This window comes from Hemicordylus capensis, chromosome 15 (genome assembly GCF_027244095.1).
Source record: "Hemicordylus capensis ecotype Gifberg chromosome 15, rHemCap1.1.pri, whole genome shotgun sequence".
Lineage (NCBI taxonomy): Eukaryota > Metazoa > Chordata > Lepidosauria > Squamata > Cordylidae > Hemicordylus > Hemicordylus capensis.
In genome coordinates this window covers 10,784,226-10,800,485 of record NC_069671.1, presented here as the reverse complement: position 1 = coordinate 10,800,485, position 16,260 = coordinate 10,784,226, and the positions used below count along the sequence as shown (strand labels likewise).

The following is a 16,260-nucleotide window of genomic DNA, read 5'->3' as shown; positions in this document are numbered from 1 at the left end:
GGCGCAGAACAGAAGGGTCAGCCTTTCCTTTGCAGCCTTGAATCCTGGAGCTCTTCTCTCCTCCTTGGCGATGAAGGTGTGGCTAGGCATCCTCTTCCAAAAGAGTCCAGTCTCGTCCACATTGAAGACCTGGTTGGACACGTAGCCCTTCTCCTCGATCAGCCTCTTCAGCTTGACAGGAAAAGTGGCAGCAGCCTCTTGGACCGCAGAGACAATCTCCCCAACAAGCTTCACATTGTGATGGCTGAAGTGCTTCTTGAAGTTCTCAAACCAGCCCTTGCTGGCTTGAAATTTCTCAGAGACTCCCTCTCCAGAGATCTCCACCAAATGCCTGTAGGTCTTCCGATGCAGATCATGCGGGTGCTGAGAGGGACCTTTTTCTGTGCCAGGTCCTCCATCCAGATGTGTAGGACCTTCTCCATCTTCTCAACGTTGGGGTCTTGTGGCATGTACGGAACCTTAAGGGCGGACTGGGTCCCACTGGCTACACCTCCTCTGGTGGCATCCTCCTTCTTCATGCTGCTGCAGTTGGTCGATTCATTGACCCCGAACAATCTTCCAACTGCTCTGTTGCCTTGGCCCTCCAGGCAGTCCAAGACTTTGATTTTGTCCTCCAGGGACATGACATTCCTTGGCCACTTGGTATCTTCCCTTCCCTTGCCTGCACGCTTTGGACTCATTTCTCCCTCCCTCCCTCCCTCCCTCTCTCTCTTTCTCTCGCACACACACACACACCACTGCTCCTCTCTCTCTCACCTCAACTTCTCTACCTCTCCCTAAAAAGCAGTGCAAACCCAGCAGTGAAAGCACAGTAGCCATTACTGTATAGCCCCTAACATATACAGCCCCCAATACAGTATTGTACTGTACAATTTCTCTGTGCACATCTCACCTCCGCCTCTCCCAATCTCTCCTTCCTGTGCTCTTCTGCCTCCATTTCTCCTCCCTCCCTCTTTCTCTCTCTCCCTCCCCTTCACCTCTCCAACACTCCAACGCTTCTGCGATGCTCCTCCACTCTTTCCTGCCTCTCACTCTCGGAAGATTGTGCCTCTCACCAACGAAATCGCACAAGAATCTCATATATTCAGGTCGTGGTTGACAAGACCGGGTTCAAATTCCCAGTCGCGGATACTGAAAACCGCAATTGGGAAAGCTGCAGTTGGCGAAGGATTACTGTACAGACCTGGGATAAATCATAACTCAAATCCAAATTGGGGGAAAGTCCTGGCGTTAAGTTATCGGGTGACAAAATTAATTGTCCCGAGAGCTATGAATGGTTTATAACTGAGCTGTGATAATCTGTGGTACTGCACAAGGTTTTAATTTATTGATTGCCACCGAAGGCTCTGAAAAATAGACAGGAGGAGCCATGTGAAAGGAACAGGCAGGTTGAAAGGATGAATGTGTGGCTAACTTGTCTGAGATTTGATATACCCGTCGATAGATGCGTAGGGCAGATGACTCTAACCATTAGGCCCTACTCTGTCTAAAACTGGCATTGGCTCTAATGGAACCGCCCTGAGCCAGTTTTGGAGGGGCGGTATATAAATTTAATAAATAAATAAATAAATAGTAGCAGGGTTGCTCTTCATCATTCCAAGGTTATAATTTATTATCTGTCTCGAAGAGTTTGTTTATGAGTGTGTTTGGGGGGGGGGGGAAGGCCATATTTCTCAATTACCTAGAGATACCAAATTTTGCCACAGATTAGCTGAATGGGCTACTTTTTACACCAGAATGTTCTGGGGAAAATATTTTTTCTTTATTTTGTAGAAGAAATTCTGAATATAACCCTCAGTTTTTAAGTGGTCTGAACAGATTTCTCGCACTCGGTAATCAGATCAATCATTCAAAAACAACATCATGCCCAAAGAAGCAGAAGATCTTTCTCAGATTCAAATTCACCATATATAGTGATTAGTCAATAAAATGCGTGTTTGAAGTTGAAATCCTATAAATGCCAAGCTATTCTTTTACTTCCCTTTCCCAAGCACATGAACAAAACATTCTATTACATATATTTAATTTCTTCCTCCTAGTTCAACTTCCAACACTGTGGTATACATAGGCGAGTCAACTCCTCTACCTGCAGTATGAAATGGTGTAAACAATTCTTCCATCTAGACCTCTTTACTACGCAAAGATATAATACCATCCAGCAGACGTTACAACTTAAAACAAAACTGGTTTCAGTGTCAAAAACACCATCCTTAGTTGTACAAACCAAATATCTCAGTAGTTCTTTGGTTTGTACAAGCAACTGAAGGTGGTGTGTTTGACATTGAAACCGGTTTTGTTTTCAGTTGTAAGCTCTGGTGGATGGTATTATGTCTTTGCATAATAAAGAGGTCTTGGTGGAATTGCTTAGAGTTAATATGCACATAGCATTGCCAACTTATCAACTTCTCTGAAGTGCTATTGTCCAGACAAAAAGCTCTACCCCTTTATTCAAGTGGATAGAAGTGTCTCTAATTTTTCAAGCAGGGAGGGAACTTGGAATTGGCTGTTGGCCATCATGGGGGGCAAATTCCAGCAGATGTTAATACTCCTCTCTGTCTCTTTCTCCAATTTGCTCCTGTCCCCAAAGGGATCACCTAGAAGCAGCTGGACATACTTGCATTCTCAAGGATACCTCTGACTTCGAGTCACCATTGACGATCTCGGATCTCATCTCCTCTGAGAGCGTAGATGCCTCTCTGGGTATTCATCTTTATAGAGCTGGCAGACTGCTTCAAGGTTGTACTCTTTTTATTTTACAAGGGCATCATCCTTCATATAGATAGATAGATATAGATATAGATATAGATATAGATATTTGGAAGTGGCTTCTCAACTGTTCACGTAGTTTCTTTGTGGGGATTTCCCCCCACTCGGTTTGGGGGTGGGCATCTGCCTGCATTTACTAGCCTGTGATTGGGGATGATGGGAGTTGTAGTCCAGCTGTGCAGCTGGAATGCCTCAATTGGCCATCTGGTTTAGTGGGTAGGTGGGAGTTGTCTATCTGCATTTTATTATATACTATATGTTAGTAAAGAGAAAACGGAAGAGAGCATTGCAGAATACATGCATAGTTCAAGTAAGAGGTTATTTTGATGGGTGTATTGACATATTGCTACTCAGAATGTACAGATGTACAGAAATCAACCAATCAGCTCAGCCAGGAATTGCATAAATTCTGTTGTCCAGTTGCCATGTGTTTTCACCGCTGGCGGCTAGGAAATTTGTTGTTCTTTCTGCTAACAGAAGGTCTACTATCTGCTAATTTAAAAATCGCATATCTATTTTTTGGAAGGAGCTGAAAATGTTATGATCCTTAGGGCCGCGTAACTGGAGCAAGTGATAGGGAGGTACTGGCAGTCTCAGGGTAACCCATAGATCTGTCGGTCTCACAAAATATCTAAAGGATAAGAAACCTAAAGGGCAAAAAAAAACCCCCAACCATCCCATATTGCCTCCATGGAACGGAATTTTCATGGTTTCGGAGGGGAGTTAACAGACAACCAGATGGAAGGAACAAATGGAACTCAGTGGCGAGAGGGTGGCAAGGAGAGCTTGGACAAAAAGAGTGGGGCATCTCTGAGCTTGAAGCATGCTCCCTCAAGATGGTCTTTCTTTCTAAAACATTCATCATGCTCAGGTAACGTGCGCAGCAGGGCTATACTGCGACATTTTTGGGGGGGTTGTTACTTGTTGTCCCCGAATGGAAGGAGGGAGGGAAGGTTTGTCTGCTTGTCGTGAGCCAACACTTCACTTGCCCAGAGCATTAACGTGTCCTTCAGGCTTCTGCTTCTCCAACAGGCTCATGGTTCGGACAGTCACCTGATTCATGTTTAACAAGTGCACTCATGTTACCCTGCCTCTGCATTACTAATTAGGGGCCATCACGTCGATATTGGGCAGCTGAAGCCACCCCCTGGCCTTGTACTGCTTCGAGGGAGCGAGCGGAAAGTTTGCTGCCCTGCCGGCTCCTCCGGTTTCGAAGAGCAGGAGTGGCATTCTGTTTCAAAGGGTGTCGCAAAGTGGTGGACCACGTCCTTCCTTGTGTCAACACATGATCCGGGAGTACGGAGCAGGTTGGGGAGGGGAGAGGAATCTTAAAAGCTAGCCGCAGTTCATGAACAAACTGGGTGCAGTGCTAAACACATCCGTTTCATCCTCTTTATATACTTTTTCTGTTTGAATTCATTCTTGGAATTTAGGAGAGCCCGAAAGACCTACCTGTCTGGCCCGGCCTTCCAGGGCTCTTGAATGGTTCCAAAGGGTCTTTGATGTTTGTGAACCGCCCTGCGCTATTTTGTGAGGGCGGTCTGAAAATCGAACAAGCGAACAAACAAATAAATAATATTCCTTCTCCCTCCCCACCATGAAAATAGCAGCCGAGCCAGGGTGTTGGGAAACAGAGATCATGGCACAGAGGAAGGGTGTATCTTCCCTTTCCCTCCCTGTCTTACTAACCCAACAAAACCCACAACATTTGGGGTTCTTTAGTTTCTTAAGAGAGCAACGAAGGGCAGGCATGATAGAGGTTTGTAAAATGATGCATGGTGTGTAGAGAGAGAGAGAGAGAGAGAGAGAGAGAGGAGTGTTTTCTCCCTCTCTTGTAGCACCAGAAGCAGGCGTCATCCCATGCACCGACAAAAGGAAGTCCTTTTTCCACACAGCGCAGAATTCACCTATGGGACTCTCTGCCACGGGATGTAGTGATGGCCACCAGCTTGGATGGCTTTAAGAGGGGCTTAGAGAAATCCATGACGGGGGGAGGTCTCTTCATGGCTACTAGTCTTGATGGCTCGCAGGCAGGATGCCTCTGCGTACCAGTCGCAGGGGAGCGACAGCAGGAGAGAGGGCATGCACATACCTCTTGCCTGTGGGCTTCCCAGAGGCATCTGGTGGGCCACTGTGCGAAACAGGATGCTGGACTAGATGGGCCTCTTGGGCCTGATCCAGCAGTGCTGTTCTTTCGTTCTTAGGTTCTTACCAGAGGAAGCTACTGTTAACCCTAGGAGGCAGCTTAAGGCGGCTTAACCCCTGGAGCTACAGTGGGTATAGGAAAGAATCACCCCCTTTGATAGACCTTAAGTTCTGGTTCCCTTTCATCCTGAAATGAAAACACAAAGAAGATTCCCTTCACCAGCTGTACTTATCCAATGCAACCTATAACATCCAACTGAAAAACATCACAATTACAGTCCAGAAAAAGTGTCAGAAACAAAAAACAAGAATTGCTGAGATTGAAAAAGGATCACCCCCCCCCCCAATGTCAATATTTTGTTGAACCACCTTTTGCTTTAATAACAGCCTTGAGTCTGTTGGGATACTTCTCTGTCAACCTTGCACATCTAGACGGAGCAATATTTGCCCACTCCTCCATACAGAACTGTACAGAACAGCTGGTGAAGGGAATTTTCTTTGTGTTTTCATTTCAGGATGAAAGGGAACCAGAATTTATGGTCTATCAAAGGGGGTGATTCTTTCCTATACCTACTGTACTAGTAGTTTCCCTCAGTTGTGAGATGCATTTTTAATCATAACAACCATATGAGCGGGGAGAGGTAGACCTCTGAAGCTTTGACCACTGTCTCAGACGTGGACCCCCCGGCCCCGCTCCGATCCCCAAGTTAGCCTGCTGGAATGAAGAAAGTGAGTGGTGGAAGCCAAGTCTGGATTCGGTGCTGGCAATGCCATCCTGCGCTGAGCATATACTCCTTAACGGAAAGCTCATGTCCACTCTGCTGAGTCACTAGGAACATAAGAACATAGGAAGCTGCCTTCTACCGAGTCTGACCCTTGGTCCATCTAGCTCAACATTGTCTACACTGACTGGCAGGGTTTCAGGCAGGAGTCTGTCTCAGCCCGATCTTGGAGATGCTGCCAGGGATTGAACCTGGGACCTTCTGCATGGAAAGCAGATGCTCTTCCACTGAGCTATAGCCCCATCCCCTAAGAGAATGGCTTATATATAGTTACACATACAAATGCAAACCAAGGTGGTCCCTGTTTAACAAAGGAGGCATAGGAAGTTGCCATACAACGAGTCAGTCCATAGGTCCCTCTAGCTCAGTATTGTCTACCCAGACTGGCAGCGGCTTCTCCAAGGTTGCAGGCAGGAGTCTCTCCCAGCCCTATCTGGAGATGCTAGGAAGGGAACTTTCTGCGTGCAAGTGCTCTTCACAGGGCAGCTCCATCCCCGAAGGGGGATCTCTTACAGTGCTCACACATGTAGTCTCCCATTCAAATGCAAACCGTGGTGGGCCCTGCTTAGCAAAGGGGAGAGTTTGTGTTTGCTGCCACAAGACCAGCTCTCCTCCCCTATTAATAGTGAATTTTTGAAATCGTAAGCTTACTCCCAGGTAAGTGTTTATGGGGTTGCAGACCAGCTGTCCTCCACTAGTTTGCTCCTTTCCTTGGTTGGTGGATAGGAACATAGGAAGCTGCCATATACCGAGTCAGACCATTGGTCTATCTAGCTCAGTGTTGTCTTCACAGACTGGCAGCGGCTTCTTCAAGGTTGCAGGCAGGAATCTCTCTCAGCCCTATCTTGGAGATGCTGCCAGGGAGGGAACTTGGAACCTTCTGCTCTTCCCAGAGCAGCTCCATCCCCTGAGGGGAATATCTTCCAGTGCTCACACTTCTAGTTTCCCATTCAGATGCAACCAGGGCAGAGCCTGCTTAGCTAAGGGGACAAATCATGCTTGCTACCACAAGACCAGCTCTCCTTCGATCTCAGGTTCTAGTGAGACACATGTGCACATGATCCCACAAGCTTGAAGTCCTGCCCTAACCTGGGTGTGTTAGGCGACCTTTAGATCGTGGACCTTTTATGTTTTGCAGGCAGCAACATTCCTTTTGGGATCATCTTTGGTGGGACTGATATAAATGAAGACGCTAAGCGGAATGAGAAGTCTTGGGTGATGGGGGCCGTGCTGGATGAAGCCAGGTAGAGCAAATCATATTCTGGTTAGGGAGAGGACCCTTGGTTGGAAATCTAGCAGATCTACCCCTTGTCTTCATGTATATGTTTCTCAAGTTCTGCTAGCTCCAACGAGCTCTCAGAGTAGCTCATTGTATATTAACAAAGATAACACAGCCCTCGGACCACAATATAAGAAAACCCAATGTCTGGCAGCTAACTACTGCTACTACAAATATTTACATAGTGCTTTTCATCAAGAGTTCTGAAACCGGTTTACACAGCAAAACAAGCAATAAGAAGGTTCCCTTTCCCTCCAAGGGCTCAGACTCTAAAAAGGAAATATAGGACAGACACTAGCAACAGCCACTGGAGGGGTGCTGTACTGGGGATGGATAGGGCCAGTGGCTCTCCGCCTGCTCAGTAAAGAGAATCATCATTTTTAAAAGGTGCCTAGAAGACTTCCAAGGTCCCTTCCAGCAGTGACCCAAGACTGAGCCCTTTTTGAATGCCATGGGACTTACTCTAAACATGTGCAGGTTTGTTCTGTACATGACAATATCTCTGAATACTGTAATCACTGTTGGATCTAGCTCAGTCTTGTCTACACTTACTGGCAGCTTTACGGGGCTTCAGAGGGGTCTCTCCCAGCCCTGCCTGGAGATGCTGCCAGGGATTGAACCTGGGACCTTCTGCATGCAAAGCAGATGCTCTGCCACTGAGCTTCAGGTGCTGCCCCCGTCATTGGAAGCTGCTTCCTCCTGAGTCAGACCTCTGGTCCACCTAGCTCAGTTTTGTCTTCACAGACTGGCAGCCGCTCTCCAGGGTTGCAGGCAGGAATCCCTCTCAGCCCCATCTTGGAGATGCTGCCAGGGAGGGAACTTGGGAACTCTTCATGCTAAGCAGATGCTCAGCCACTGAGCTACGGTCCTTCCCCATCCAGTGGATGGGGGAAAGCAGGTGGGAAATGTAAACGGGGAAGATTGTGTTCCATTCAATTACTCATGTTTAGACTTTGTTTCGTTTAATTTTTCTTTGAAGGATAATTAATGGATTGTTGGTAATTTTGTAATGTTGGTTCTGGTCAGTGACTGAAATAAAGATTCATTCGTTCATTCAACTTAGTTACAGTAGGGGAAAAGGCAGCTGCCATATACTGAGTCAGACCTCTGGTCCATCTAGCTCAGTGTAGTCTACCCAGACTGGCAGCGGCTTCTCTAAGGTTGCAGGCATGGAGTCGATCTCAGCCCCATCTTGGAGATGCCAGGGAGGGACCTTGGAACACTCTGCATGCAAGGGGTTGTGGGCTAAGTGGCTGCCCCAAAGACTATATGGAAATGCGGGCTTTAGAAGGAAGAAAATTCTTTGCAGCTGATCCTGATTCCTCCTTTTTAATATCCCCAGGTTTGCTGTGTCTTTCACAGAGGCAATGAAAGAAACTGCTGCAGCGTACTGGGTATGTAGAGATGGCGTTTATGCTAGAATTATTCATGAAACATGGTCTTAAAATGAGAATTCTCTCTCTCTCTCTCTCTCTCTCTCGCCTCATGTGAGTGCATGCTTTTAAAATTGGTGGCTCTTGTATTTAGCAGGGAGAGAACAACTGTCCCTGTTCATCCCAATAAGGCAGCCCTCCCAGTGGCTGCTACTGGACGTCTCTCTTGGGTCTCTTTAGATTTGGGATGGGGCCACAGGTCAGTGGGAGAAGATCTGCTTTGCATGCAGGAGGTCCCAGGTTCAGTCTGTGGCAGCATCTCCAGGTAAGACTGGGAAAGACCGATCTGAAACCCCAAAGGACTGCTTCCAGCCCGTGTAAACAATACTCGGCTGGATGGACATAACCGATTGACTGAGATGGACGTAAGAACCTTGCCTCGTAAGGAAGGTGCTCCCGGTCCCCGTGATCGTGGTTGCCCTCTTCTGCACCTTCCCCAGTTCTACAGTGTCCTCCTAGAGAGATGATGACCAGTACTGCATGCAGTACAGTTGTCCCTCACCAACCGTAAGGGTTTCTGTTTTTGGAAATCCTCGCAGTCGGCGAATTTGCGGTCGGCAAGGCATTGAAATGAATGGGAAACAGGGTTAGGGGAACCACAAGTGCCAAAGTGCCTAAAATCCACCAGAAAAAAAAGGTTTAAAAAATCCCCCCTGACCCTGTGACACTGGAAATGACCCACCTGAGCCCTGCAAAACATGCCCCCAACCCCCCGAAATTTCCCTCTGACCCCTGGAAAAGGCCCCTGACCCTCAGATTGACCCCATGACCCCAGAAATTGGCCGAAAAAGCCATTTTTTTTAAATGGCTCCAACTGCAAATACTCAATTTGGTGACTATTTGCCAGTCATGGATACTCAAATCCCCAGTTGGCAAACCTGTTGGCAAGGGACAACTGTACTCCAAATGTTGCCACACCATAGATTTGTATACAGGTATTATAATATTAGCATTTTTATTTTTAATCCCCCTCCTAATGATTCCTAGCATGGAATTAGCTTTTTTCACAGCTGCCGCGCACTGAGATGACACTTTCAATGAGCTGTCCACCACGACCCCAAGATCTCTCTCCTGGTCAGTCACCGACAGCTCAGACCCCATCAGTGTATATGTGAAGTTGGGGTTTTTTGCCCCAATATGCTTCACTCTACACTTGCTTACATTGAACCGGGTTTGCTATTTTGTTGCCCATTTCTCCAGATTAGAGACATCCTTTTGGAACTCCTCACAATCTGTTATGGATTTTACTACTTAAAATATTCATTATCTGAATATTTAATTATATTCCAATCAGTCTTCCCTCTAACTGGGATTCCCAGATGTTGTTGACTACAACTCCCAGAATCCACAAGCAAGAGCCATTGCAGCTGAGGATTCTGGGAGTTGTAGTCAACAACAACTGGGAATCCCTGTTAGAGGGAACACGGATTCTAACCCAAATGGTTGGATGGTTTCTCCCTGACCATCCCTTAAATTATTTTTTTAAAAATAACCAGGATGCTCATTGTAAAAACCTGGAATAAAAGTAATATAACACCAGAGAATTGCAGGGGAAGTGATGTCAGAGAATCGCGCGAGAAATCTGGAAATCGGCCATGTTATTTTTCAAACAGGAACATTTAAAAACAGGCTTAGAACTTGGGAAAAAAATTAAACATAAATACATGGGCAAGCAGGTGGGTCAGCAGAAATATGGCTCCTTTCTTTTTTCTTTTTAATCCAGTGGGGGGCAGGGAAGGAGTCACTCTGTCATTTGGAGCTCTGAAATACTCCAAAATTTACCATATTACATCAGAGAACTCCAAACCAAACTAGGCTTTCCACATCGTCCGATGCAGCACAAATTGGAGCATTCCCAATCCCAACTTGCACGGCCCTAACTGGAAGCATTGCATTTAATATATTTACCAAGTGAAGAAACTGCAGCATGCCAGGGAAGAAAAGGAGCGTGTGAGCCCAAGGGCCGTGCCCGACTATGCACATAATACCAGCTCCTTGTCTGGCGCTGAATTGGATCCAAGCCACTGGCTTTTCGGCAGCCTTCTGTACACAGAGCTTGTAAAACACGTCTGCCATATCGAGGGATTTGGTTTCGAGAGCTCTGGAGAAAGGTGCTTTGCTTTCCATATAAATACAGGGCCTGATCGCAATCCCAGATAGGGCTTTAATTTATTTTGATACAGTCGAGAGGCTCTTCTGCAGATAAGTGCACTCTTCCGCTATGATTCAAAACAAATTGCACCTTCTTTGTTGACAACTCTCTCTCTCTCTCTCTCTCTCTCTCTCTCTCTCTCTCTCTCTCTCTCTCTCTCTCTCTAACTCTGCATCTTCCTGCTGGAGGGAGGGAAGATGCATCTGTGTTTCCTTGGAATGGGTTTTATCTCAGTATGCATTTTCGTTCTGCCCTCCCCCACCTCCCCCCGCCATACTGTGGGGGCATATCATCTCATTAATGGATGAAAATGTCACCAGCGCACAAGCATCAAAACCCAGTAATTGTCTCAAATTTCAAAATTGGTTGTTGAGTGCTAGCAATATTGACGAAAGATGCCAACCCCTACTTTTGTGCGACACCTTGCTAAAATGCTTCTTTTCGGGAAAGGACTGTGGCTCATTTGCATGCAGAAGGTCCCAGGTTCAATCCCTGGCGTCTCCAGTTAGAGCTGCGAAAGGCTCTTGTTTTGGGGAAGGGGTCATCGGAACATATTATTATTATTATTAATTCAATTTCTATACCGCTCTTCCAAAAATGGCTCCACTAAAAATGATCTATTTCCATCTACACTAAACCATCCACTGCCAGAGCAAAGGTGGTGTTGGCATAGATCACATAGGAAGCTGCCATCTACCGAGTCAGACCCTTGGTCCATCTAGCTTAGTATTGTCTACACAGACTGGCAGTTTGGTGGCAGAGCATCAAAGCAGAAGCAGATCAGAAGATCAGATCAGTTGTGGCAGCATTAACAGACAGGGCTGAGAAATATCCACCTGAAAGCCCGGAGAGCTGCTGCCAGTCATTGCAGACAATACTGAGCTAGATGGACCAATTGTCTGACTCAGTATAAGGCAGCTTCCTATGTGATCTGTGCCAACACCACCTTTGCTCTGGCAGTGGATGGCTCAGTGAATTCATGTAGACGGAAATAGATCATTTTTAGTGGAGGAACATCTGCTTTGCACACAGAAGGTCCCAGGTTCAATCCCTGCCAGCATCTCCGGGTAGGGCTGAGAATGTCTGCAGCCTGCAGCCTCGGAGAACAGCTCCCAGTCAGTGTAGACAATACTGAGTAAAGTGGACCAAGGGCCGGACTCAGTACAAGGGAGCATCCAATGTAAGGGACAAAACCCATCAGGAAGTTGGGTAGGTTTGCTCTGGAGTGCTGCCTTTCACTGCTTGAGAGCAGGGATGTGCATGAACCGAGGAAATTCGTGCACAGGTTCGGCGCCGAATCGGTTCAGGTGAGGTCCAAACCGGTTCGGACTTCGCCTGAACCGATTCAACGCCAAACCTGTGCATAAACCTCGGTTCGTGCACATCCTTGCCTGAGAGCCAATGCAGTGTGATGGTTCTAATACTGGATTAGAACCAGAGAGACCTGGTTTTGAAGTCTGCTTAGCCATAAACCTTCCTGAGTGTACTTGGGGCAGACACCCATCTTAGCCTAACTGTACAAAAAGGCATCTTTTGACCCACTCACCCCGGCCTAACTTTCTGTGCTGCAGTAGCCTGAGAGAGAGAGAGAGATCTTTTACTCGATGCTTTTTGTTGCTAATCCCTTGCAGATTAACAAGAAAGGTAGTTCCTAAACTACCTCTTGCCCACCTTTCCACTGCAGAAGGAGACAAAGGTCAGGGCCGTTCTTCGACCTTCACCTCCCTCTGTTATGTTGTGAGAACTTTGAACGAAAATGTTTTCATCCTTCGCCTTCCTTTCCGATGCAATTTGACTGACTTGTTTTTTCCTCGCCCCTCTTTTTTTAAGCCGCCCGCCCGGAACAAAATATATGTCCAGAGTCAAGGTAAACTGACTCCGTTTTTGTATTTCTGCCACAGGAATATGTGTGTAAATAGCTGAATTGAGGGTTTAGATCGGGGCTGTTTCGGCCCTCCTGCATATGTTGGCCTACAGTTCCCATAATTCCTAGCTATTAGCCACTGTGGCTGGGGATGATGGGAGTTGTAGTTCAAAAACAGCTTTGGGGGCCAAAGTTGAGCAGGCCTGGTTTAGATAGAAGATGTGCATGATGATCTGTTGTGCCAGCCGGCAGACCTGTCCACATCTGTTTATCAGATCAGATGCTGTAAACCAGAGTCAGACCCTTGGTCCACCTAGCTCAGGATTGCCAGCTCTGACTGGCAGCATCTATTCAGAAGTTGGACAGGGGTCTTTCCCAGCATGCCCTTGGAACTGAACCTCGGGGCTCCTGCATGCAAAGCATGCGTTGTCCCATTGACCTACAGTGCTCTCTTGAACCCCAGAGGGAAGTCTCCTTATGAGCCTGCTCATAGGCAAGCCAAGGGGTGTAGAAAGTGGCTAGACAGAGCGAATATAATAGGTGGAGGGAAGGGAAGATATGTGGCTCTCTCCAGGAGAGAAGCTACAGAGGTTTCAGATTCAGATATTTATTTACGACCCATGGTCAGCTTACAAAACAACTAAAGAATGGTAGAAGACAGAGATCCTCCGAAGGTTAACAGTTGCTAGAAAATAATAAAACATCAGTCACATACAGTACCAATCAAAGACATAACTAGCAATTGCTAACAATAAATATAAATATAAACTAAATATTCAGGAAGAACATAAACATGAAATAAAAAACTGACGTAACCGCATAGCATTAGAGGAGGAGCAGAATGTGAGTGAGCACTGAGAAATATTCCCCTATGGGGATGGGGCCACTCTGGGAAGAGCACTTGCATGCAGAAGGTTCCAGGTTCCCTCCCTGGCAGCATCTCCAGATAGGACTGAGAGAGACTCCTGCCTGCGACCTTGGAGAAGCCGCTGCCAGCCTGTGTAAGCAATACTGAGCTAGATGGACCAGTGGTCTGACTCAGTATATGGCAGCTTCCTAGGTTGCTATGACAGAAGGGAAGTACCTCATATTTCCTGCATGAAGAGTGGGGGATGGATCTGTAATGCAAAATAATAGAATGAACACTTCGGACTGCGCTTAGGGGCCCAGTGCACCCGAGCAAAGATGGGGGTTAGATGGTCACTAGAACCCCCTTTCGTCAGAGGGTTTAATACAAGGTCGTTTCGTTTTCCTAGGCATTGTGACCGCTCCCAGCACATCTTTTAACCAGAAGGCCTTTCTACAAAGGGCAGGTAAGCAAACCCAACGTGTGGGAGCTTTTTTCTCAGTCTTCTGAGAAAAGGGCAGACCTCTGCATGTCCGGTGCTGCAGCCAGATCACTGGGGGTGGGGCATTGCTGGGGGGCGTCCTTGTCACTCCTTGCTTTTGGACTTCCTGGAGAGATCTGCTTGGACATGGTTGCCAAAGTCCACACCCGTTAAATCTGCCCAGGCCGGCCAAGTGAGCAGAAGCAATTACAAGCCCCGTTCTGAATGGTCTTTTTCAGACTTGTGGTTTAGATGGCCTTTTTAAAGGATTCGTAACTAATGTCCATAACTTGGATTTAAGCAGCATAACAGAGACTCCTTTTGAGAGGCCAAATTGACAAGAAACCTGACCACCTCTTCTGGCTTTTCCTATAATTCCTGGCAACTGAAAAAATAATAATCAGTAGAAGTACCTTGTGTTTCTTTTTCGATTGTGAACTTTTGGGGACAGGGAACCATCATCTGTTTTTTTTTCTGTGTTAGCTACTTTGTATAGTTTTGGTGAAAAGCAATATGTAAGTCTTCATAGGAGGAGGAGTAAACGGGGGGGGGGGGGGGGGGGAGAATATGTGATTGTCTCAATTGCACATACTTGGGCTTAGTTACGGAAGGGCAGGAGTTGCTAGCCATGAGTCCCCATATGCTGTTGGACTACATTTCCCATTTTCCCCCCCGCCAACATGGATAATGGGAGTTGTAGTCCTGCCTCATCTGGAAATCCAAGGTTGAGAACAGTGGGGCAAGGGAACTTAGGAGCTGGGGCAAAGGCTTCATGGGGGGAAATGGGTTTTGAAGGAAGGAAGGGCAATTCCAAGGTTCACGGAACCAGGCGTGTTACTGCTTTTTTAGCCTACTTTCCAGTAGGCTTATGAGATCACCCGGCATTCTGTATGTATGTCTATGTCCTCCACCCCACCCCCATCAACTCTGCAACGCCTGGACCAATAAGAACCAAATTGGGTACAGTTGTAGGGACACCTCAATGGCGTAGTTTGTGATGATGTCATCCACCCCAATCCAAGATGGCGGACATGTAAACCTTTTGAGGCGCAAGTGGGCTAACCTGTGAACCGCCTATCCAATTTGAACCAAACTTGTTGCAGATGTAGGGACACATCGGGATAACCAAAGGGTGTGGTGTGTGATGATGTCGTCCACTCCAATTCAAGATGGTGGCTACGTGAACATCTGAGGTGCAAGCGGCCTAATTTGTGGACTGCCTAACCTATTTGAACCAAACTGGGTACAGTTGCAGAGAGTGACACAGACGGACACCTCAGTGGCATAGCTTGTGATGATGTCATCCACGCCAATTCAAGATGGCAGACACATAAACCTTTTGAGGTGCAAGTGGGCTAATTTGTGAACCGCTTAACGGATTTGAACCAAATTTGCTGCAGCTGTAGGGACACATAGGGACACCTCAATGATTGTGACAATGTCATCCACCTCAGTTCAAGATGGTGGACACGTAAACTTTGGAGGCACGAGTGCACAAACTTAGGGGATGCTCTGGGAAGAGCATCTAAGTTCCAAGTTCCCTCCCTGGGATCTCCAAGATAGGGCTGAGAGAGAGACTCCTGCCTGCAACCTTGGAGAAGCCGCTGCCAGTCTGGGTAGACAATACTGAGCTAGATGGACTAATAGTCTGACTCAGTAGAAGGCAGCTTCCTCTGTTCCTATCCACAGGGTTCCCAGCCAATCTCCCACCCAGACACTGGAGATCCTGAACCCAGCTTAGCTTCAGGAAGGGGGCTGTATTATTTTCAGAGAGCATGGTGTGCTAATAATGTTGTCAATAGTTTTGTTAGCCCAAGGATAAAGGAAAATAAAGCATTGCACTTGGGAACAATGCTGGTGAAAGGTTATCTCCCCCCCCCCCCAAAGAGAGGAAGAAACCAGAAATTTTCACTCTGGGGAGATGAAAAAGGGGGGGAATCAAAGCGCGAGGAGTGCAGCCTTCCCTCTGTTACAGATGAACCATGTGCACACAATTGCTTTATCACGTCGGGAAACGTTTATTCATTATTCAGCAGCGGCGTCCAATTCTTAAATTGAGCATTGTGCGGTATTTTCGTTCCCAGTAAATCATAACACGCTGGCACGGCCCTGGAAAAAATGGATAACTTTCAGAAATTGACTGATTTGTCACCAGGAAGCACGGCTCCGGCAGTGATTGAATTCTTTAACTGGCTGTTTTGTGATTAAAGGGAATGGGCGATGGATGAATAGAGCCCCAAAAAGGTATCCAGGATGCATGCAGGCCTGACCAAATGTGCTTTTAAAACCTTTGTGCAGGAGGGAAGAAACCAAGGGAATCTGGACAGACTTACAAAGTAACTTACAGAATAAACATATGGTTAACTGCATTGCCGACTGTGTGAGGGTGCTGAACTGTCTGCCTTTCCCACATTTGTACTCGACCCTTTCTCCAAAGAGTTCGGAGTGGTATGTTGGAGGGCTGGCCCATCCGATCATCACGCCAACCCTGTGAGGTAGTTTACGCAGGGG

The 16,260-nt window shown here is 46.9% G+C and overlaps 1 protein-coding gene and 1 non-coding gene across 8 annotated transcripts in view; one reads left to right on the top strand and one right to left on the bottom strand.

The window, feature by feature from the left end:
- GLT1D1 (glycosyltransferase 1 domain containing 1) overlaps positions 1–16,260 on the top strand; it is a 56,061-nt gene that overhangs the window by 9,433 nt on the left and 30,368 nt on the right. For all 7 annotated transcript variants that reach the window (XM_053279779.1, XM_053279774.1, XM_053279775.1 and 4 more), the window contains 5 exons: positions 2,588–2,736; positions 6,832–6,937; positions 8,315–8,366; positions 12,388–12,424; positions 13,678–13,734. In XM_053279779.1, the coding sequence (XP_053135754.1) occupies positions 2,588–2,736; positions 6,832–6,937; positions 8,315–8,366; positions 12,388–12,424; positions 13,678–13,734 (401 nt within the window). The remainder of the gene's footprint in view (positions 1–2,587; positions 2,737–6,831; positions 6,938–8,314; positions 8,367–12,387; positions 12,425–13,677; positions 13,735–16,260) is intronic.
- Positions 5,864–5,935, bottom strand: TRNAG-UCC (transfer RNA glycine (anticodon UCC)). Its single transcript has one exon. It is a non-coding gene; the product is annotated as a tRNA-Gly (tRNA).